At 36.2% G+C, this 23,940-nt stretch overlaps 2 protein-coding genes across 2 annotated transcripts in view; both read right to left on the bottom strand.

The window, feature by feature from the left end:
• Positions 1-1,998: 1,998 nt before the first annotated feature.
• On the bottom strand, positions 1,999-12,898 carry LOC113451711 (vomeronasal type-2 receptor 26-like). The gene is made up of 6 exons (XM_026723104.2): positions 12,681-12,898; positions 10,974-11,151; positions 7,383-8,246; positions 6,311-6,538; positions 4,021-4,147; positions 1,999-2,900 (listed from the first exon to the last, which is right to left on the bottom strand). The coding sequence occupies exons 1-6, from the start codon at positions 12,896-12,898 to the stop codon at positions 1,999-2,001; spliced, it is 2,517 nt and encodes an 838-aa protein (XP_026578889.2).
• A 2,312-nt stretch (positions 12,899-15,210) lies between these two features.
• The window catches only part of LOC113453570 (vomeronasal type-2 receptor 26-like), a 47,908-nt gene continuing 39,178 nt past the window's right edge, over positions 15,211-23,940 (bottom strand). The window contains exons 6-8 of the mRNA XM_087916147.1: positions 20,276-20,503; positions 18,656-18,782; positions 15,211-16,113 (exon numbers count right to left, since the gene is read on the bottom strand). Coding sequence (XP_087772273.1) covers positions 15,212-16,113; positions 18,656-18,782; positions 20,276-20,503 — 1,257 coding nt within the window. The 3' untranslated portion in view covers position 15,211. The remainder of the gene's footprint in view (positions 16,114-18,655; positions 18,783-20,275; positions 20,504-23,940) is intronic.

Raw genomic sequence — 23,940 nt, 5'->3', positions numbered from 1 at the left:
CTGTAAAACATATATGACCTGTTTGACCATTTATTGGACTGTGCTATTTCTTAAAGTAAACTTTAACTCAATTCAGTGTATCTGTGTGTGGCTGAATAATTATTAATAACTTCTCTCATAAACATTTCCATGTGCATTTCCTTGTAATTCAAGGGTTATTCTGTACCTATCATACCAACATTTAAACATTTAAACAATGCAAACTAAAATTTTAGAACTAGACCACAAACCAACACTAAGAGACAGGCAACATGGGGATAAGGTCTTTTTATCCCATCAACCACCTCTAGCGGTGAGTATCCCCCTTAGAGCCCCAAGCCAACCACCAAAAGTAAGTTTTAATACCCTTTCAGAAGGTCAAAATGATGAGAGAAATTCTCACCTCCCGTGTTGGAGATAGATCCATAGTGGAAAAGCCTCTTTCTTTACCCTGCCCTCCAGAATTTTTTAGCAGATGGGATCTGTATCAGGCCTTTTTTATTGGTGTGAGTAGGACAGGATTTGAGATAGTCCCATTGGGGTGAGGTGGCTACTGATTTACAAATTTAATAATACAAATCTCCAGCTCAGAATACTACATACAGTATATCACCCATATAGTAACCTGTAAATGATATAATTTATGAAGAATCTCTTACTAAAGTAACAAGATGATTGTCAAATCCTGAATTCAGTTTTCCTGTCTCATATATACCACAGTAATGGTGTGTATACATTAGAAGGATGCAAAGATGAATATTTTTGTCAAGTATCTAGAAAAAATGAAGAAATTGGGAAAATTCTGTCTAAAGTAGCTCCACAGTGAGATAGGCAGCAAATACATTTTACAGCATAAAATAAAAAAGTTTGTTTATGTGGTGGGCACAGATAAGTTACTGCTGAGAATTCACCAGATAAGACTCAGACAATCAGTGCTCAATACATGCAGTGGTGTGCAGAGGTAGGCAACATATATATAATATAAAAGTTTGTGTGTCCTGCCTTAGAACTAGATTAGTTAGAACATAGAATAATAGAGTTGGAAGGACCTTGGAGGTTTTTCCAGTCCAATCCCCTACTTGAGCAGGAGACCTTATACCATTTCTGATAAATGGTTGTCCAGTCTCTTTTTGGAAGCTTCAGTGATGGATAACCTCTGAAGGCAAGTAGTTCCACTATTTGATTGCTCTCACCATTAGGAAATTTGTCCTTAGTATGAGCCATGGTGGCACAGTGGTTAGAATGTAGTATTTCAAGCTACTTCTGCTGACTGCTGATTGCACCAGCTCAAGGTTGACTAAGCCTTCCATCCTTCTGAGGTGGGTAAAATGAGGACTCAGATTGAATCTGTTTTACTGCTTAGAGAAGGCTAAAAAGCACTGTGAAGTGGTATATAAGTCTAAGTGATATTGCTATTTCTATTAGTAGGCAAATATAAAAGTTTGTGTCCTGCCTTAGAACTAGATTAGTTAGAACATAGAATAATAGAATTGGAAGGACCTTGGAGGTCTTCTAATCCAACCCCCTTCTTGAGCAGGAGACCTTATACCATTTCAGATAAATGGTTGTCCAGTCTCTTTTTGGAAGCTTCAGTAATGGAGTACTCACAACTTCTGAAGGCAAGTTCTTACATTGATTGATTGCTCTCATCATTAGGAAATTTATCCTTAGTTCTAGGTTGCTTCTCTCTTTGTTGTTTCCATCCATTGTTTCAACTCGTGCCTTTTGGTGCTTTGAAAAATAGTTTGACACTCTCATCTTTAGAGGAACACTTCCAATATTAGAACACTTTTATCATATCTTGCTTAGTCCTTCTTTTCATACCCAATTCCTATAAGTGTTCTTTGTATGTTTTAGTGTCTGCCCCACTAAACTTGCAACTCTTCTATGCATTTTTTTCAGTCTCTAAATCCTTTCTAAAAAAATATTTTGGTAATCACTAGAACAACTAGTTCTAGTTTGAAAACCACTTTACAAAGAAGAAAAGTTGTAATGTTGTTAATACATACTGTATATTCTTTAGTTCTTTATTCTTATCAGTTGATCTCTATTATTTAGTTCTGGTTTTATCAATATAATATAGCTTTTGGGAAGAAACATACAAATTAGTAACCCAGCACTGGAAGCCAAAATGGAGAAGATTTCCACAGCCAATATATATTTTCCCTTTGCACTCAAGTATGTGGGAACAAATGTTAGCCAAACAGAGCAAAACATCAGCATACTGAAGGTGATAAATTTGGCTTCATTAAATGTATCTGGCAAATTTCTGGCAAAGAAAGCTACAGTGAAACTCAGGAGTGCCAAGAAACTCATAAAGCTGAGGACACAGTAAAACATGACCATTGAGCCTTCATTACATTCTAGTAGAATTTCTTCAGCCAAAGAATGCATATCAAAATCTGGGAATGGGGGAGTGATTATCAACCACATGATACAAATAATGAGTTGGACAAAGGAGCATACAAAAACAATGGAAATAGCCAGGGGTTTTCTCATACACTTCCTCATTTGGGAATCAGGCTTAGTGGCCTTAAAAGCTAGAACAACGATGATGGTTTTGGCCAAGACACAAGATACAGCAAATGTAAAAATGATGCCAAAGGCACTTTGTCGTAAAAGACATGTCAACTTTCTGGGCTGGCCAATGAACAGTAAAGCACAAAGGAATGAAAGCATGAGAGAAATAAGGAGAGCATAAGTGAGATTCCTATTATTGGCTTTGACAATGGGAGTGCCTTGATGTTTAATGAATATCACAAGCATCAATGTTGTAATTAAAAACAGGCAGAGTGCAAAAATAGTCAAACCAAACCCTAAAGGTTCTCTGTAAGAGAGATAAGTGATTTTTTTCAGAAGACATCCATCTTTAGCATGGTTTGGAAATTGTCCTTCTAGGCACTGAACACAGTCATCCATGTCTGGAAGAGAAAATATATATGAATAATGTAATTCATTTCAAACATCATTCTGTAATAACAAACTATGAAGAGGATTAATTGGATTAAAATTTTAAAGCAACACATAGAATCTTCTTTAGTCAACCTCAGTACAAACATTATCTAATAATCCAAATCTTACACTATCCATGAAAAATGCTGAATCAATTTATTATCAATATTATACCTTCTTCAACAGTAGAGGTTAGGATTATCTAAACTCTGTGTGTCTTTCCATTTTGTGAAGAAGCAATTATTGGCACCATTAATTGAATAGAGCCAATCTTTACAATGAGGGATGCGGTGGCTCAGTGGCTAAGATGCTGATTGTGTTGATCAGAAAGGTTGGCAGTTCGGCTGTTTGAATCCCTAGCACTGCGTAACAGAGTGAACTCCCATTACATGTCCCAGGTTCTGCCAACCTAGCAGTTCGAAAGCATGTAAAAATGCAAGTAGAAAAATAAGGACCACTTTGGTGGGAAGTAACAGTGTTCTGTGTGCCTTCAGCATTTAATCAGGCCAGCCACATGACCATGGAGACATCTTCAGACAGCACTGGCTCTTTAGCTTTGTAACGGAGATGAGCACTGCCCCCTAGATCCAGAAATGACTAGCATGTATGTGCGAGGGGAACCTTTACTTTACCTTAATCTTTACAACTCTTGATTCCCTTGTTACCAACAGTTACTTCCACCCAGTATGGTCCAGAAAGCTCTATTTGTTTCTGGTTTATTGTTCTGGCAATTGATTGTTGAAAAGGGACATCAGTCCCTTTCATCTCACAGAATATAGGGAGTAGAATCATGTGGGTATGGGTTGGGGCAGATGGTTTGTTTCTGGGTGGAAAAAAAATAGTGTTGCAGATTCAGGCCTTCAGAAAAGAGATAAATATTCCAAACATAATGTTTAAGGAGTGTTTTGACCTCCCTTCTCCTTCTGTTCTTGCCTTTTCACTAACCTGAAATAATCTTAAACTTGTACTACAAAATACAAACTCAGCTGTTAAATATGATGCTAATGAATTACATACATCATTGTAAATGCAAGAGAACTATGTCAACCATCAAAACATCTGAAAATTCTAGCTTTGTTTTTTTCTCACCTTTCTGGGTTGAAATCTTCCCTTTTGGGCATGGAAGGCAATCATAACAGCAAAAGGGCTTCCCCTCTTTCTTCCTCTTATAAAATCCTTGAAGGCAATTATTGTTACAAAGTGAAATAGGTTGTGTCTTAATGTAAAAGAAAGAAATTCAAGTTATCATATCAATCAATAAATAAATAAATAATAAGAGTTGTTAACCTAATCTTATGTAGCTTTTTCTCTAGTAATATTACACTACTAACTAGAGCATACAAAACATTTGTTAGACCAATACTCAAATACAGTTCATCAGTCTGGAACTCACATTATGTATCTGATATTAACACAGTTGAGAAAGTCCAGAAATATTTCACAAGGAGAGTTCTCTACTCCTCTACTCATTGCAGAATGCCTTATGTCACCAGCCTCGAAATTCTAGACCTAGAAAACCTAGAATTATGCCACCTTCAGTCCGATCTAAGTATAGTATATAAAATCATACATTGCAATGTCCTACCTGTCGATGAATACTTCAGCTTCAATCATAACAACACAAGAGCAAACAATAGATATAAACTCAAGATTAATTGCACCAAACTTGATTGCAGGAAATACGACTTCAGCAACAGAGTGGTCAATGTCTGGAATACTCTACCTGACTCTGTGGTTTCTTCCCCAAACCCCAGAAACTTTAACCTTAGACTGTCTACTATTGACCTCATCCTTTTCCTCAGAGGTCTGTAGGGGGCATGCATAAGCACACCAACCTGCCTACCATCCCTGTCCTATTGTTTCTTTTATTTTTTTAATTTTTCTTATATGTATCCAGGTATTCATAACTATGTTTTTGTTTTCTTAAGTTTTCGCAGGTACTTACGTGTATGTTATTCAAGCTTTGTTCGGGTATTTTCGATGTCATTATAGTTGTGCTTTTAAAGTTGTAGCAACGTTTGGTAGAATCTCATCTGCCATCAGCAGGCTTCTGTATAGAAGCCTGATGATGGCAGATGAGATTCTGCCAAACGCTTACAACTTTAAAAGCACAACTATAATGACGTGAGAAAATACCGAACAAAGCTGAATAACTGCAACTATGTTTTTATTTATACCTATTATCTTGTAAACAATTGACAATAAATAAATAATAAATATGTCTAGAGTTGGAAACAAAATTGTTTAAGAAATTTGAACTCCTTGGCAAAATTGTTAAGGTATGCTCTTTAGATATTTTGCTTTTAGAGTTACTGAAATAATAACATTTAATTGAGATAACTATGAAAAAATGTCCCTCTACTTCAATGGTTTTGTTCATATTTCTATGCTTACTTTAAAAATAAAGTTTCTATAATCTTTTGTACTTTAACACTTTTTTCTTGGTGTTCTTAGCTTGTCTGTATAAATAGTTGACATGTAATTGACGCATCTCCTCTTTAATTATCTTGAAGTATTTACATTTAGCTTTTCTTATGGAACTTGGAGTAGATTTTTTTAACTAGTTAGCATGTGTTTTATTGGGCTGAACTAATTAACCAAAGACAGAAAAAATAGAATCAATGAAATAATATAATTTAAATTGTAGAAATCATAATTGACCTAATATAAAGAAAAAAGGAAATAGGACTGGTAAATTATGTTTCAAACACAACAATTCCATTATTTCCCAATATTGTTCAAAAGCCTTCATCCTTTTCTCTTCATAAATATCAAAACTAAATTAAATGTTAACAGATAAATAGCAATACTCCTTTAGTGCAAAACTGCTGTATACTTTTCTTTCAGCATTGTATCATTATTGTTTTAGTCAACTCCCTTGTGCTCTATAATGGATAATTCTAGTGAATTAAACAGTTGCTTAATTTATCTATAAATTGATATTCCTTAAACCTTGGTTTGGATAAATCTTATTTAACAAACCTGAGAAAAAATGAAATTCAATATTTTTCTTCTCCCAAAATTGAAAGTTGAGAGCACCCTATCCCTTTTCATTCCTAGAGGCAGTAGGACATTGTCTGATATCACATATGTGAAATTTTGCCTTAGGACCTTTAGAGCACATTTTGCAGTATATTATTTCTTTTCTGTCCATTAAGGCAAAAAGGCAAAATTGTTTGGAAGGTAATTCTTCCTCCTCTGCAGATTTGATATTTAGGACCAACGCAATGATTTCTTTTGCCAAACATCAAATCTTTTTACTAACTTTGTTACATCTGTGTTAATCTGTGGTTGGCTGTGGTTGTTCACATTGTCTCCCAAGGTCATTCCCACAAACCATTACATCTGAAAATACTTCAAGAAATGCATACATCCTTACATGATTGAATTTGTTAGGCCATACAATGCTATTGTCATTAATGGAGAATATACTCTTTGAAGAAGCATATGGATCAATCTTTCCAACTTTTGCTTTCAAGAAAGACTGGTTTGGGAATGTTATCCAGTTGATAATATCAAATCCAGCTATTCTTTCTCCACTTTGGTCAAAGGAAATTTTCTCTCCAGCACTATTGTTGAATGATACTTTTCGTAAAAGGTGATGAAGCTAAGGTCAAATTGGGGGGAACATTTTAAAACAACCCAAAGGGAGATGATAATATTTTAGTATTATAATTCTGAAAAGGCAACATTGAATTGCTAATTTATCTGTCAGGCACAAGAAATTAGGAACCAAGGTTGTTCAGATGAGTAGAACTTTATCCCATGCTATCTTTCTACAACAATTTGAACTACTAAGGCCAAGGCAAAATGGTGATAGATAAGAGTCAGTAGGATTCAAGGAGGACTAGACCTATATCTCTTAAGGACATGAAGGATTTCAAACTGATGATGTGCTTGATTCTTGCCTTGGACTCAGCCTAGTCATCTTCAACAATATCCTAATATATTAGAGTAAAGTTTCTCAACCTCAACAACTTAAATGTATAGACTCCAACTAACTGGAGAATGCTGTGACTTGAATCCTACACATCTTAAAGTTGATTTTAAAGTTGTGGTTGAAAAATACTCAACTAGAGGTACAGAACTAACAAAAGTAACATTTTCTTCCAATTGAAAAAAAAATACATAGAAAAATTAATTGCAACAGGAGACCCTATACCATTTCAGACAGATAGCTGTGTAGTCTCTTTTTAAAAGCCTCAAGTGATGGAACACCCACAACCTCTGAAGACAAACCTGTTCACAAGTTATTCTATTGGTTGTTCCACTGATTAATTGTTCTCAGTATTAGGACATTTCTATTTAGATCTAGATTACTTATCTCCTTGATTAGGTCCCATCCATTGCTTCTTGTCTTGCCTTCTGTGGCTTTGAAATATAATTTGATCCTTATTCTTCTTTGCAGTCCCTAAAATGTAGGAACACTGGCATCATGCTATATTCTGTACCTGCCAATGGTATTGATTGAGATCAATACTCTTTCTCAGCCTCTTCACCATTATTTTTTGCTTGAATTTCAACAAATGTATGTGGTGCAGAGCATGTGCTATAGCATAGACTGCATTGTACATGCTATAGCTGTGAGCAGTCATCTTCATTTCAAAAAGAGAACCAGGAAGAGACTCCAGTTTTTCAAACCCAGTGCAAGTTCTCTCAGATGGGTTTTCTGAGGTGGGGCTTGAGAAAAAACATTCAAACACATTTTCCCAGAAGCTCTGGATAAAACCATCTTCTTTTTCTGAGATAGGGTTTCTGGTCTGAAGAAACTCTCGAAATCCCAACACTTCCTTTAAGTGGACGGCCAAGGATATAGTACCATGAAGGAAGTCTATGCTCCATCTACCTTGGAAAGCAAAGGAAGTGAAATCCATTTGGGCCATCATAATCCAGACTTTATCATCTGGCTTTGAAGGCATATCCAAATATACTGAACCTGCTATCAGTAATCTTAAAATTGGCATTGTCTGTATTTCTCCATGTATGAGCAAAACATTGGAAGTATTTCTCATAATGGTCTTGTAAGTTGCAAGACCTTCTTCTATAAGTTTCTGCAGTTCCCCAGTAAATCCTTGTCTGGGGAGTCTTTGTATGAAATCAAAACAAATGCCCCTCTCAGAGAAAAAGGGAAGGACATTCTGCACAAATCTTTCCCCATTGTCATCATCAAGATAAAGCACCCCAATCCATCTCCACCTGAAATGCAGAAGTAAATGAAGAATCCCATTATATTGATAAGTGCTTTTTGGGAACATCTGTTGGACGAAGTCAGCTTGGCTTCTGTAATGCAGTACTGGAGCAGATCCATACGTAACCTTTAAAAAAAAGAATATTTGTTTAAATTATGTCATAATATCTATGGGTGAGTATATTTGATCACCACAATATTAAAAAAAAGTGTTGAGAGTCTAGAAAGAGTGCAGAGAAGAGCAACAAGGAGGATAAGGGTCTGTATGTTAAAATATATGAATAATTGTTGCAGGAATTGGGTATGTCTAGTTTAATGAAAAGAAGGACTAGAGGTCATATGATAGCAATGTTCCAATATTTAAGGGTCCACCACAAAGAATATGGGCAAACCTATTCTCCAAAGCATCTGAAGGCATGACAAGAAGCAATGAGTGGAAACTGATCAAGGAGAGAAGCAGTCTAGAACTAAGGAGAAATTAATCAATAGAACAGCTTATCTTCAGAAATTGTTGGTGCTCTATCACTGGATATTTTTAAGAAGAAATTAGACAACCATTTGTCTGAAATGGTATAGGGTTTCCTACTCAAGCAGAAGGTGGATTAGAAGACCTCCAAGGTCCTTCAAACTCTGTTATTTTGTTCTGTTGGAAACCCAACCAATCTTTTCTTCAGTTGTGAAAGGTAATCCTTATAATGATTTATGACAACATAAAACCTAAACACACTATTATCCCATATACTTTTCCAGTCTATAACTCATTTATACCACTGACTATAACTATTTAACACCACTGACAATGTTGCTGCCCTACAAAGTGACCTTAATTATGTTTCAGAATGGTCAAACAATTGGCAACTTCAAATCTCAACCAACAAATGCTCTATTTTACACACTGGCAACAAAAATCAGAATACTAAATATAAATTGGGAGGATATGACCTCGTAGATGACCCTCACTCTGTCAAGGACCTAGAAGTATTCATTTCAAAATATATAAGCCCCAGAGCTCAATATAACAGCATTGCCAAAAAAGCATTAAGAGTGGTTAACCTAATTTTGAGAAGCTTCTTCTCTGGTAACGTTGAACTGCCAACCAGGGCATACAAAACCTTCACCAGACCAATTCTCAAATACAGCTCATCTGCCTGGAATCACACTGCATAACAGACATTATTACAATTGAACAAGTCCAGAGGTAAGTCAGGAGAAGAGTACTCCATTCCTTAGCTCACAATAGATTACCTTATGCCACCTGGCTTGAAATTTTGGAAATGAGAAACTACACCAGCTATGGTCTGACCTAAGTTTAGCACACAAAATTGTCTGCTACAATGTCTTACCTGTCAATGACTACTTCAGCTTCAACCACAATAACACACAGGCAAACTATAGATACAAACTCAAAGTAAACTGCTCCAAACTCGATTGCAGAAAATACAACTTCTGCAACAGAATGGTCAATGCTTGGAATTCACTACCTAATTCTGTTGTTACATCCTCAAAGTCCCAAAACTTTAACTTTAAACTGTCTACTGTGGACCTCACTCCATTTCTAATAGGTCTGTAAGGAGGTATGCATAAGCACACCAGCATGTCTACCACCCCTGTCCCATTTATTCATACTCATTTAATATATATGTATATATGTATGTATGTATGTATGTATGTATGTATGTATATGTATATATGTATGTATATACGTGTGTGTGTTGTTTTTTTTTCTTAAGTTTTTGCGGGTACTTACATGTATGGTATTCAGCTTTGTTCGGGTATTTTGCCATGTCATTGTAGTTGTGCTTTTAAAGTTGTAGCAACGTTTCGGCAGAATCTCATCTGCCATCATCAGGCTTCTGTATTGTGTTCATCACAATACGTTCAGATGAACCCAATACAGAAGCCTGATGATGGCAAGTGAGATTCTGCCGAAACGTTGCTACACCTTTAAAAGCACAACTATAATGACGTGGAAAAATACCCGAACAAAGCTGAATACCATGCATATAAATACCCACGAAAACTTAAGAAAACATATATATGTGTATATGTATATACATCCATTAATACTTATATGTTTATATGTTATGCCCATACTTATTCTTGTTTTCTTATACATGCTTGACAAACGAAACTAAATAAAAATAAAATTGTTTTAGAGCTGAGCGATGAAGAGGATTTTTTAATAGTAGTACAAATGGCAAACAATTTGCTTCCAAAGGAATACCTGAGTCAGTCTTAGATATCCGAGAGTCTGAGATACTTCAAAATTAAATTATGAATTCTTGCATGAGATTATTAGAATGTTGAGAAAGGATTTTAGTTACTTTGCAGTAGAGAGGGGAGAGAGGAGACGAATAGGAAGAAATGATGAAAGGAAAGTGTTATTCTGTTAATATATTTTTAATATTATAGCTATCTACATCCTATTTTCTATGAGATATCAGTAGGAAATAATAGAAGATAGCAACAGGAAGACCCCCCCCCAAAAAAACACCTCTGTATATGTAAACAATTTAGTGCAAGTTTTTGATTACATAAAACATCGCTAGTTCCTTTTAGCTTCCAGAAACTAAAAGTCTTCTAAATCAAGTTATGAAAAGTCAAAGATAAAAATCTATTATTTTCCATTTTGGCATATTTTGGACATACATTCTGCAAAAAATAGTTGACATGATGCAAATTTTGATCACAGGAAAAATATTTTAGTCTCTATAATGAGATGAATTCTGATGTTCAAATATGAAGAATGAAAGTAAACAGGTGAGCCTTAACTCTAAAAAAAAAAGCCACAGAGTTTCCCCCTCATTTTAATCATGCTAATAAGGGAAGCATCAGAGGTACAGATGTTCCTTACCTGTGGGATCTTGTAGAGATCAAGAATGGGGGCCATATGAAGGCAGACATTTGAATTAGGTCCCCCAATGACTGCAACTGCATTGTTTATACTGTCACACTTATAGTTTGGAATGAACTTCTTTTGAGTGGAGAGCAATTCCATCGAAGCAAGATAAGTCCAGCTTGCACTGAAATGGCTGTTATAGATCTGGAAGCCCAGAGTGATGTTTGGCAAAATATGTAGGTTTTCACTGATTTCTTTTACAGCAAATACCAGTGCTAGAATATGCTGGTAATGCTGAATCAATACTCTACAAAAAGCACATAAGACATAACCATATGCTTCATAATGTTATATTTGTTCAACACAGCAATATATGTATTAAATATATATCAAACAAATGATGCTCTATCAGAGATAAATTATGTAGCTCTTATGTTGGGAAGTGTAACTTGCAAAAGAAAATACACTCCTGTAAGGTATCACTTTTTGAAATTTGTTTGTGAATTTAATTTGGAACTTCTAGCTAGCATGAACACAAAAGTGTTGTTACATGTTTTTGGAAATCTGCATCTGCCTGCATTCAGTAAAATTTACATCTGCCTTGGATTCACACATTTGTGTTAAGATTATAAATGATACTCCTTCATTCATTCACAGGTCTGACTAGAGAGTTGTGCATCATTTATGATACTAAAAGCCAGTGTTCTAACCCTTGTTGAATATCTTAACCTGAGCTCCAGAGCATTGTAAAAGTCAGATTCATATGATCTATTCCGTTTAAAAAGGAGGATAATATACTAGGGTAGCAACAGGACTAGCATAGCATCTTCATGGCCATCAGGTTTATGATGGCACATATTATTAGGGACATAAATAGCTCATATTTTAGAAAGCTCGATTCAGTATGTTGGAACAATTCATATTTCTGTTATCATATGGATATAATACCCATCCACTTACACCCCCCCATATACAGACATGCAGGTATACAAATACATGAATGTGCTAAGAAGATATTTTGAGAAGAAGGAGAAGCAGAGAGAAGAAAAGATCCTTTAAAATATCAAGGATTGGGAATAACTAATTTCTGTTTATAATCCAAGACACAAACAAGTTCCCAGAATTGTTCATCTCCAGTTCAAAATTCTGTTTCCATCAATTTGCCCACAACTGAAAATACAGTTCAACAGTTTTGAAAAGTTGGTCATTTTCACTAATGTGGGGGAAAAACTATTATAGCAGCTATACATTCAATTCAGCAGATGTAATTTTGGAAGCTGAAGCAAATGATTATAAAAAAAATATTGCCATTGAAAAAAGTGCATCTTAAAAAATAAATCAGTTTACATAAATCATATACATAAGGGCTGCAGCTCTTGTTTGCAAATATACCCCGAATAAATATCATCAGAAAACACTTGCTTCTTTTGTTGGAAAACCACAACCTTGTTAACACACAACAGTCTTTAAGATGTTACAAATATAACTTGAGCTGTCCAGCCTCAGAAACAACAGTGAAGGACACAAACATTAGAAAGAATAGAATGTATGGCTTCTATTAAGAAAAGAACATGCTATCACTATGTTTCTATGCTAAAACTAGAATGAGGTAATATTACAAATGATATGAATCAGAATAAAAGTTCATCTATAAAGCAACTTGCTCAGATAGTGAATCAGAGGAGATACACATTGTGATTCAATTATATCCCAGGTTCTTACGGAATATCATCAAAGTACTCTGGAGATGGTATTTTTTCATAGGATAAGGCACGTGAAAGCACATTACTCTGAGAAGTTATGCTTGCAATATTAAATTCTCCAAAATGATAATATTTGTGAAGAATTGGAAGAAGCACTCGAGTGGCACACTTATCCACAGGACATTTGCTAGCCATATGAGGTAACGAAGCTAATGCCAACATTATTATCACCACCATCTTGTTCATTTTTTAAAAAAAATGATAAAGGAGAAGATCTTAGGGTCACACCTTGATTTAACTACTATTGCAAAAAGCTGTCCTGAAAAACAAAGCCCAGAACATATAGATCAATTGTTGAGTTAGAAAATCCATTAAACATGATACGTAGTTTTGCTACTGCTGATGGACAGAAAGCTGTCAATTTAATTATGGTTATTTTGAAAATAATTATTGACACAAAGCTGCCGTTGCTTTGCAATCTTGGGTCTAGAGCAAGTTAGTTAACTTTTTTGTGGGTAACTAACTTGCTCTACACCCAAGATTGCAAAGCAACGGCAGCTTTGTGTCAATAATTATTTTCAAAATAACCATAATTAAATTGACAGCTTTCTGTCTATCAGCAGTAGCAAAACTGCATGGATAAGTTGTGATCAGTGTCTCCTATCAAGTTAAATGAAAATTAATTTTAACACCTTATATAACTTAAACACTTTAACTCACACTACTCTAGGAAGTTTTGTATATAATTTCATTCATTTTATTTAAGTAAACTTTGTGATTGTAGCCACAAATGTTATCTGACAACACATAACAATGAGCTTGTGAATGATAGACGATTATTACTCATTTGGTTTCCTTACTTAATAAAAATCAAAACCGATTGATAAGGTCTTAATTTTTTATTGCATTTGCCATAGGAGGAAAACAATAATTAAAACAATTTAGGAATCATCTTATGAAGAGTTGACAAAGGGGCACATGAAAGTAACTTGATCAAAAATTGTGCCATTTATGCTGAATAGAACCCTAACCTATATTAACTCATTGGTATCCTTCCAGAGTGATAAGTGGTTTTTTTTCAGCAAACACTTCAAACACTTGCTGAACACCTTAGAAAACAAAACAAAAATAAAAACAAAAGTCACAGTTATATCCAGAGAGGTTGAGTTGACTTCTCTGCATACAGCTTCATTTTTGCTACCGATATTTTGTTGACAAAAACATAAACTTCAATCATGACAGATGGAAACAGTGTTCCAACCCCATCACCACCAAAATGATAAATTACAATTTAGGGTTATAGGATTCTCCTTTTAATTTTAAGTTGACTACCAATATTACAATGGGATTACACTTTCATTAATCATGAAAGTATTCTATCTGAAACAAACAGTCAACTTTCACTTATTTTTAAAGGCACAGTTATATCCTTGAATTCTCTTGAAGAACTAGCAAGATTAGTATTCTATATGGTGCCAGGATACTTGTGGTGTAGTGCCAGCATTAAAAGATATCTCACTCAAATAATCTTTGTGTGAAAACATGCTCTATTGGCCAACCCAGAGGGGAAAATGTTTGTTTTGTTTATTTATTAGATTTATCTTCTGCCCATCTCATCTAGAGATGACTATATAAAATATGTACAGAATTGTGAAATATCCCAGGATCCTGTAATCCATGGAAGGATGTCAAACATCATGTCAGCCTTCAAGATCTTCTACTATTACTTTGCATCTTTTGGCTGCCATAAGTAATGGGGAGAAGAAGGGGGACAAGTTGGGAAGCGAGCTGGAGGTGGTATAAACTACTATTGTATAAAAAGAGGAGTGGGGAGAGTGCATTCTTGCTTAGGTTTCTATTTCTTGCTTAGCTTTCTCTTCTCTGCGCAGCTGCAAACCTTTATCAAAGTATGCCAAGGTCAATGGACAGAAACTTCATCACCACCTGAAGATGTCCACATGATGATATTCACACCTTTTAATTGGAAGAACCATTTGAACTATTGGGGGTAGGAACATTTCCATCACTTTGTATATGTGATTTACATGCCTATTTCCTCAGATTCAGAATTCTCTAGATGCTACCACTTCCTTTCCAGTAAAAGATATCTTTTCTCTAATTAAAAGAGTTTAAGTATTTCTTGGATTTTGAATGGAGCACCGTCTGACACATCACTTGTATCCATCTTCTCTTCTCTGTAAGTACATTATTACTTTCCTGCTAGGTTGCATAAAACAGGAAAGCGAAGGGCTCCATCCTTCCAAAATTTGTTTTGGTTCCCCAGATCATGGTAGGGCTTCACTTGACTATGAAGAGTTATCAATTTTCCTGGAGAAAATCATATATATATATAAACATAATCATCCTAAGTAAGGTTTGGAAAATGTTAAAGGGGTGGAAAAGAGACTACCAACCAACCTTACCCATTCCCATTCAAAATAATTCAACACAAAAGATAAGTTTCCACATTTATTAAACAGCATTATATGTAGAATGTATCCTGGAGTTCTCCTAACAATCCCCAAATTGAGAGGTTTGAAATTTTCTCTTTTATTGATTCCTTCTTGTTAAAGTTGTTCTAAATTTTAAATCAGGTTTCATCAAAATGATAAAACATTTTGGGAAGAAGATGCATCCCAGTAACCCAAAACTGGAGGTCAAGATGGAAAAAATCTCCCCAGCTACCATGTATTTTCCTTTGGTGCTTAAGTAGGATGGAATGAAGGAAAGCCAAACACTACAAAAGATCAGCATGCTAAAGGTAATAAATTTAGCTTCATTAAAGCTGTCCGGGAGTTTTCTGGCTAGAAAAGCCACCGTAAAACTGACAATGGCTAGAAATCCCATGAAACCCAGAACACAGTAGAACATGGTAGAGGAGCCTTCATTACATTCCAGTATAATCTCTGTATTCAGTGAATAAACATCAGCATCTGGGTATGGAGGAGCTGTTGTCAACCATGTAGCACAAATTATAATTTGAATAAGCAAGCAGAAAAGGACAATGGAATAAGCCAGCCTTTTCCCCAACCATTTTCTTATCTTAGATCCAGGTTTGGTGGCCATGAAGGCCAGGACCACAATTATGGTTTTGGCCAAAATACAAGAAACAGCTAGTGAAAAGATGATGCCAAACGCAGTTTGGCGAAGGAAACATGTAATCTTCTCTGGTGGCCCAATGAACAATAAAGCACAGATGAAGGAGAGCAGGAGAGCAACCAGGAGAAGATAGGTGAGGCTCCGATTGTTAGCCTTGACTATTGCAAGGTCCCGGTGCTTAATAAAAAGCCAAAGCACAAGGGTAGTTAGGAAAGAAAAGAAAAGAGCCAGAACAGCCAAAGACATCCCTAAACTTTCTTTAAGAGATAAAAAAGTGAAAGTTTTTGGAATACATGAATGTCGTTGAGGATTTGGATACTGATTTATCAGACATGAGTAACATGTGTCTGCATCTGAAAAAGAAACATATGCACTCAATTATGTTAAAGATGGATCAAGTTGTCAAAGAAACTCAACAGAACCTACAAAACTGCATTATCATTTTGTTAGGATTTTACTCTTGAGTTGGTGCAAATCTGAATCAGAAATGAATAACGGTATGGTTTCAGTAGGTTGCTTGAGATATCATGGAAGGGTCTACCACAATCTGTATTATATTAACATCTTCCTTAAGGTTTTTCAAGAATAGAGATAGTGGCAAAGGTGAAGATAAAGATGGAGGTATAGAAACATAGTATAGTATAGTATAGTATAGTATAGTATAGTATAGTATAGTATAGTATAGTATAGTATAGTATAGTATAAAATATAAACATTGTCAACCCCCAAGCTGACCTGGCTGTGGCCTTTCTTTTTTTGTCCTGTAGGTTTTTTCCTATCAGGATTTCTTTTCACATGGCTTCAAGCTTGACACAGCTTGGAGCTGTAGGCGGGGTAGAGATAGATGGGGTTTTGGAGCCAAAACAAAATAGTTCTCTCATGAGTCAAGGATATTCCAACTTCTGGCTGGCCAGAGGAGGAGGAGAGAAGCAACCAGGCAACCATCCAGCACCCAGATTGTACAATGTGACTTACTGTTTGGGAAAAAGGGAAACTTTAACTTTTTAATGAGGTGGAAAACACGGGAACTCTCAGAGTTGACTTTCCACCAGTTTGTGCCAAGATGACATCTCCAAATAAAACCAACTTGCCTCGGAGTTCTATTTGCAATGGGCGTATTACTTGGAACGTTGACATATATACTTAATCATTGGTATGACTATCACCATATACTGGTAGTCATCAATTCACAGCAGTTTAGTGACCATTCAGAATTATAACAACAACAACAAAAGTGACACGACCATTTTTCACGCTTATGATTGTTGCAGTATCCCCATGGTCACTGATCAAAATTCAGATGCAGTGATTCACTTAACAAGTGTGGCAAGAAAGCTCACAGAATGGGGCAAAATTCACGTAACAAATGTCTCATTTAGCAACAGAAAATTTGGCCTCACTTGTAGTCGAGGACTATCTGCATGGCTAAACAGGTGATTTTGTTAATTGTAATTTATTTTACACCTTTAAAGTACTCAGTGGAAAGTGCTCAGTGGAACAACTTGCCTCCAGAAGTTGGGAATGCTCCAATACTGGAGGTTTTTAAGAAGAGATGGGACAACCATTTGTCTGAAATGGTATAGGGCTTCCTGCCTGAGCAAGGGGTTGGAGTAGAAGACCTCCAAGACCTTCCAACTCTGTTATTCTATTATTCTTCAGTGAAAGAGGGCTGGGGGAAATGACAGAATAGAATTTAGCATCTGGAGTTTCATATGTGAGTTACACCTGCCATCATTCATTCAGCTCACCAATTTTCCAAAGGAGCAAAGGATGTTCGAGGCACACAGAATTATACATTTGAATCCATGCACAACAGCCCATATGTTATGCATATTTTCTCTCCTCAGAATAGTCACATAGTTTCTGTAAATGTTGTCTCATAAGGTAGAAGTTCTCCTAGAAGTTTAGAAGGTTTTTTTTTTCTTGCTATGGGAAAACAAACTTTGTTTCCTGAATTGCTGCAAGTTATAATGTGTTACTTAGAACACAGTACAAAAGGGAAATGCTTTGGAAAAGCAGTTTGCCAAACCACCCATAACTTTAGCAACAGGTCCGCCCAGACATGGGTGAACCCGAGCAGTCCACCCCTGCTTCTTTCTAGGACTATTAAGGAACTGTGGAGTCCTGCCTCTCTTATCTTCTCTTATTTCCTAGGCAGCACATCTTCCTTTCTTTCCCAGGGGTGGGATTCTACCAGTTCAGACCAGTTCTATCAAAACTGGTTGTTATGATTCTGCACAATTTGTGCCCCTAGCGACCCCTCCCCTCTCCACCCACCCCTCCCCTCCCTGCCCAGTCAGTCATTATTGTGCATGCATGACATCCATTCTCCCCCACCAAGTCATTCCTTAAGGTATTTCTTGTTTTTCCCCTCCTGACTATCGGCTGTTCTGATGATCAGCTGTACCAGAATCCCACTCACTATTTTACTGCTTTGCCCAGGATGCTTCCCTGAGGCCCAGGAGGCAAAAAGGACATGTGGGTGTGGGTGTGGGTGTGGGTGTGCTGCACCCCCCGCTATTTTTTTTGCCTTCTTGGGCAAAAAATGCTCTCCCAGGAGGCTTCCCTGAGGCACAGGAGGCAAAAAACAACAACAACCAGGGGGGTATTGCCCCCCAAAATAGAAAAGAAAAAGTAAGCCATGCCCACCCAGTCACATGGCCACACCCACTTAGCCACACCCACCTGGCCACACCCACAGAACCAGTTGTTTAAAAAATTGAATCCCACCCTTGTATATATTCCATTACAGTTAAGTCCTCTGTTGGTAGTTCTCTGCATTCTGAACCAACTTTTCCAAGTCAAACACAAAACATTCACATTTCAGAGTCATACTTCCTCCTATGTATCAGCTAGATGCTGTATAGAAGGATCTTGTTATCTAATATATCTTACCCTTGTGATTTGATATCTTTCCTTCTGGACATGGAAAACAATCATAACAGCAAAATGGCTTCCCTTCTTTTTTTCTTTTACTATAACCCTCTTGGCAATTGTCATTACACAATGAAAGGGGATATCCCTAGACATGAAAGAAAGAGTAAAATGTAACACAAAAGATTTTATAGCAGCTTTGGATGCAGTATTAAATATAGTTGTGATAGATAGATAGATAGATAGATAGATAGATAGATAGATAGATAGATAGATAGATAGATAGATAGATAGATAGATAGATAGATAGATAGATAGATAGATAGACAGACAGACAGAAAGATAGATAGATAGATAGATAGATAGATAGATAGATAGATAGATAGATAGATAGATAGATAGATAGATAGATAGATAGATCATAATACATAAAGGATTTTTCCATTGTTTTGTCCTTTGATTTCAACTCTTGGTATACACTTGTCACTAAATAAAACCTCAAGAAAATCAAATACATTTTGCTATATTTCATCTTCTTTCAATATGATTATGATAATCTTGTCCCATGGCAAGTTTGACAAATGCTTCGTATATTTGCAAAGCTGGGAGCTTTTAAACTTATCCAGAAAATCATTGATACTTATAAATGCTCCCAGTTTTATTATGATGATAATGACATGACTGTGTTTACCATAATGATGATAATGACATGACTGTGTTTAATGACAGGACTGTGTTTAATGACAGGACTGTGTGGTCATTCAAGAGGCCAGAGTCTAAATTGTTCAATATACTGATCTGTGTTGATCAACAGAAGAGAACTGGGAGAAAGTAATTTAGGGAGATGTGTTTCCATCTGAATCAAAGTTTTGCTCTACCTAATATTAGGGCAGGCACCAATAAATTATGTTTATAGGCAATAGGGAGTCTCTCCACTTGGTCAGTCATGTCAGGTTCCATTTGGATTATTGCAATGGGCTGCAGTTGGGGCTACTCTTGGAAAGTATCCAGAAGCTTCAACTGGTATAAAATGTAGCCCTATGAACAATTTTTGGCATCCAAAGAAAGGTATATATAACACTTTTATTCTGTGAGCTGCGTTCGATGCCAGTTTGCTTCTCAATCCAATTCAAGGTGCTGATTGTGACCTATAAAGCCCTACATGGCATGGGGCCAGGATATTCACAGGACCTTCTTCATCCCAATATATCACTCTGTGCTACCCCATCAATCAAATAATTTTTGACTAGCTGGATCTAGAAAGAGAGCCTTCTTTTGCTATTGTCCCTGCCCTGTGGAATATCCCCTTCCCTCCAAGGTAAGACAGGTCCCCATTCTCCCAGCCTTCCAAAAATGAGTTAAAACAAGATTCTGTGGCTTTGTGTGGGGAGCACAGAGGAACACAAAGCCATGGGCCTGATTAGTCCCCTGAAAATCCTGTCTTCCTTTTTTAAAAAAATATATTTAATCACCCTTGCCTCCTTCTACATTTTTAATTTTTATATATACTGTTTTTATATTTTAACATTTTATTTCATAGCACCCAGCATCCAATCTTGAGGCAGGTCACCAGTTCAGAAATAAATAAATGTTCTAACTTTTCAGTAATGTCTGAAAACTTCTAAATAGATGCTTTCTTACCTGGGTAAACCTGATAGGCCACACAATATGACTGTCATCAATGAGAAATGCACTTTTTGAAGAAGCATGTGGGTCTATCATTCCAACTTTGACTCTACGAAAAGACTGGTTTGGGAAAGTTACCCAGTTTATAATATCAAATCCCACTATTTGTTCACCATTTTGATTAAAAGAAATAATGTCACCAGCGCTATTGTTGAATGAAACTTTTCTCAAAAACGGATGGAGCTTAAACTGAAAGAAAAATGCAAAAAAGATGATTGATGGATAGATAGACAGACAGGTAGACAGATAGACTTTTATATACAACATTAAAATTCTATAAAATTAAAATAATGAAGCACTTTAGCATATTGGGTAAAATAATATTTATATTGGGGGAATAGAAACAAAAATCAATAAACATTCAAGATTAAATAGGAAATCATGTTGGAATTACATTCAACTGACAAAACATATTGTTATTATCACTTTTATTCATTAAACATGAAACTCAATCACCTGAACATTTAAAAGTGATCACAAATATAATTGACTGGCACTAATGGTTGATACAAGTTGCTGCCAGCATCCTAGGTATCAACCAAGTATCTTCTTGAAATGTACAATCTTCTGAGTAGCACAGTTTTTTGCAGTTCCACTGGTGTTATTGCAGGAAGCATTATTAATATTGTTATTATTATTAATCATTATCACACAGTCAGTTAAATGTTCAGAAGGTGTTAAAGATATCACCACAAGATGGAAGCTTTTCTAAGTAGAGCCACCTTCTGCAATTGACTGATGGCAAATTTGCCTATGGTGTTAACGTAGTGCACCATAGACGTGGACAAATTTGAACATTATTATGATTAGTTACAAGAATGAACTTAACTAGGTTGGATTTCAACTTTGAAAGAAACTCAAGTCTTGATCAGAGTATTTTAATTGTTATCATCTTCAGGTGTGTGTGTGTTTTTAAATTTAATTGAGGCTGGACAGAGATATCATAGCCACACTGCCCATGTTTCAAACTCTCCTATGAAAGTCTGCCTTCAGAACTTGAACAATAAGTTCCTTTGAAATCATATTCAAGCCAGAAATAATTACATATGACATTCATTTTTGTTAAAGTCACGGAGAAAGGGAGCATCAGTGGTCAAGATATCTATTTTCAGGAGGGCAGGGCTGACGTCACGATGAGACGATGGATGATTTTGGTGCTCCTGGAACGGTATCAATATCCCCGCAGCTGGACAGTCCATTTGGACCCAAACTATCCTATAGAGATGATGGGCAAGGAGAGCACTTCCTGCTGATCCTGGGGACATTGTAAAGTCCCTGGTTGATCCAGGAAAAGCTCTCTAATCCAGCTGTGAAGGAAATTAGCCATTGAAAGCTGCTGAAAGCTTGGGACAGCTCCAGAACAGAAGATGAAGGGAAAAGAAAGTGTGTTGGTTTTGGGTGAGACTGTTTAAACTTTTTCTGACAAAAAGTGAGAGAGCACCCTAAGGGGAAAAAGATTTTAAGAAGATAGAAGACAGAAGATTGAATAAGCGGTGAAATTGAACATGTTTTAAACTGTTAAAATCAATTAGAATTATTTTACTGTATTTTAACAAGGACTAAACCTTTAACTGGACTGGATTTTATAATAACAATTAAAGAAGACAATTCTTAACATTTAACTTAAATATAGATTTGGAACTTTTCCCCTTTTCTCTCTCTCTCTTTTAAAAGGGAATCTTTTATTAGAAACTTTTTTGACTACAATATAGCAAGGTAGTGAAAGTGAAATAGAACACAGCAAGACGGCCACCTAGAGGCTTTATAAAAAATTTCTGAAGTGACTGAAAAAAAAATTGCTGAGAAAATTTTCTTAGTCACATGCTGTTTACATTAAGAGAAGTGAGAGAGTTGAGCACTGAATAAGAATTGTTTTAATAGGTGCTTCTCTTGGAAAACAATTTAAACAGCTGGAGATTGAAATTGGAAGAGAAAAGACTACTGTGACCTTGGATTATATCTTGTTGAAATCTTGATTGTGATGCCTTGGATATTGCATAGTGGCTGTGATTTTTTTGTGACTTATTTTTAAATTACAACTGAATTTTCTTTTAGTGGCTGGCACTCATTCAGGGCCCCTTTTTTGCTTTTTCTAAACTATTAATTTTTTTAGCCTCATTGTTGGAATATATATTTTTTCCAGAGCCAAGCTGCACTAAAAGCCTCGAATACAGGAACACAATGTTGCCAGCCAATCAAGACACAAAAAAAGCCACAAAACAGGCAGAAGATATTAGAAACACCAATCAAGCAGAACACAGCAAATTTCAAGACCAAAAAACACAGAACAAGACTCCCAACCAATCAGGGTGAAGAAAAAACCATTCTGGCACAGCAATAGGCTGCCCCAAATTTAAATTTGAAACCACTGTAAAAGTCTAATTCACAGATGAACATTATATAGAAGCCTGATGATGGCAGATGAGATTCTGCTGAAACGTTGCTACAACTTTAAAAGCACGACTACAATGATGTGGGAAAATACCCGTACAAAGCTGAATACCATACATGTAAGTACCATGAAAACTTTATATATATATATATATATATATATATATATATATATATATATATATATATATATATATATATATATATATATTGTTTTCTGAGGTTCTGCGGGTATTTGTATGTGGATCTTTGGTTGTTCGGGTTTTCTCCAGCGTAAGATTCAAGTATCTAGGCAACGTTTCGATGAAGTCTCATTCATCATCTTCAGGCTTCTTTCTTCGGCTCTGTGCTTCTCAGAGTGATGTGAGATTGCAGCTGCTTCTTCCTTTTAACTATGGTCTCCCCAAGATACACAAAGAAGGAACCCCACTCAGACCAATAGTCAGCTCCATAGGCTCACCTCTACAAAACCTAGCCAAATTTCTCGCCAAACAACTACAGCCCTATGCAGAATCCATCAACTCACACATAAGAAACTCATTCCAGTTCATCGAGATCATAAAGAAACAAAACTTACAACCCAGCGACCTACTAGTGAGCTTCGATGTCATATCCCTCTTCACCCAAGTGCCAATAAAAGAAGCCTTGACAGCCATCCAAAACAAATACAACGCCCCCAAGCACACCCTAGATCTGACCAACCACTGCCTATCCAAAACATAATTCACCTACAATGGACAAAAATACAAACAAATAGAAGGAGCACCCATGGGATCACCCCTCTCACCTGTCATCGCAAACCTCTACATGGAACACTTTGAAACACAAGCTCTAGAAAAATACGACCACAAACCCAAACTCTGGCTCAGATACGTAGATGACACCTTCATAATCTGGCCACATGGGAAAGAAAAACTGAACAACTTCCTCACACACCTCAACAGCCTACACCCCAAAATACAATTCACCATGGAAACAGAAGCCAACAATCAACTCCCCTTCCTAGATGTCCTGGTATACAAAAGATCCAATGGCTCCCTAGAACACACCATCTACCAGAAGAAAACACATACTAACCACTATCTACATGCACTCTCACACCACCACCCAGCACAGATCAATTCCATAGCCGAGACACTCATCTCCAGAACAAAATGCTTAGCCGATGAACAACACCAAAAAACTGAACTACACACTCTCACCAACGGACTAACAGCCAATGGATTCCA

The sequence above is a fragment of the Pseudonaja textilis genome, chromosome Z (genome assembly GCF_049901715.1).
Source record: "Pseudonaja textilis isolate UNSWEBS1 chromosome Z, rPseTex1.2, whole genome shotgun sequence".
NCBI classification, from domain to species: Eukaryota; Metazoa; Chordata; class Lepidosauria; order Squamata; family Elapidae; genus Pseudonaja; species Pseudonaja textilis.
The sequence above is the reverse complement of the archived record's forward strand: the minus strand, read 5'-3'. Positions and strand labels throughout refer to the sequence as shown.

What these genes read in the sequence shown, in the direction of transcription:
- LOC113451711 (XM_026723104.2), bottom strand. Translation starts at nt 12,898, where the DNA reads ATGGTGGTGATAATAATGTTGGCATTAGCTTCGTTACCTCATATGGCT. An exon ending in GAGTACTTTGATGATATTCC is followed by an intron (nt 11,152 to 12,680) that starts GTAAGAACCTGG and finishes GATCTATAACAG; the next exon opens with CCATTTCAGTGCAAGCTGGA. An exon ending in GAAGATTTCAACCCAGAAAG is followed by an intron (nt 2,901 to 4,020) that starts GTGAGAAAAAAA and finishes TTTCTCTTCCAG; the next exon opens with ACATGGATGACTGTGTTCAG.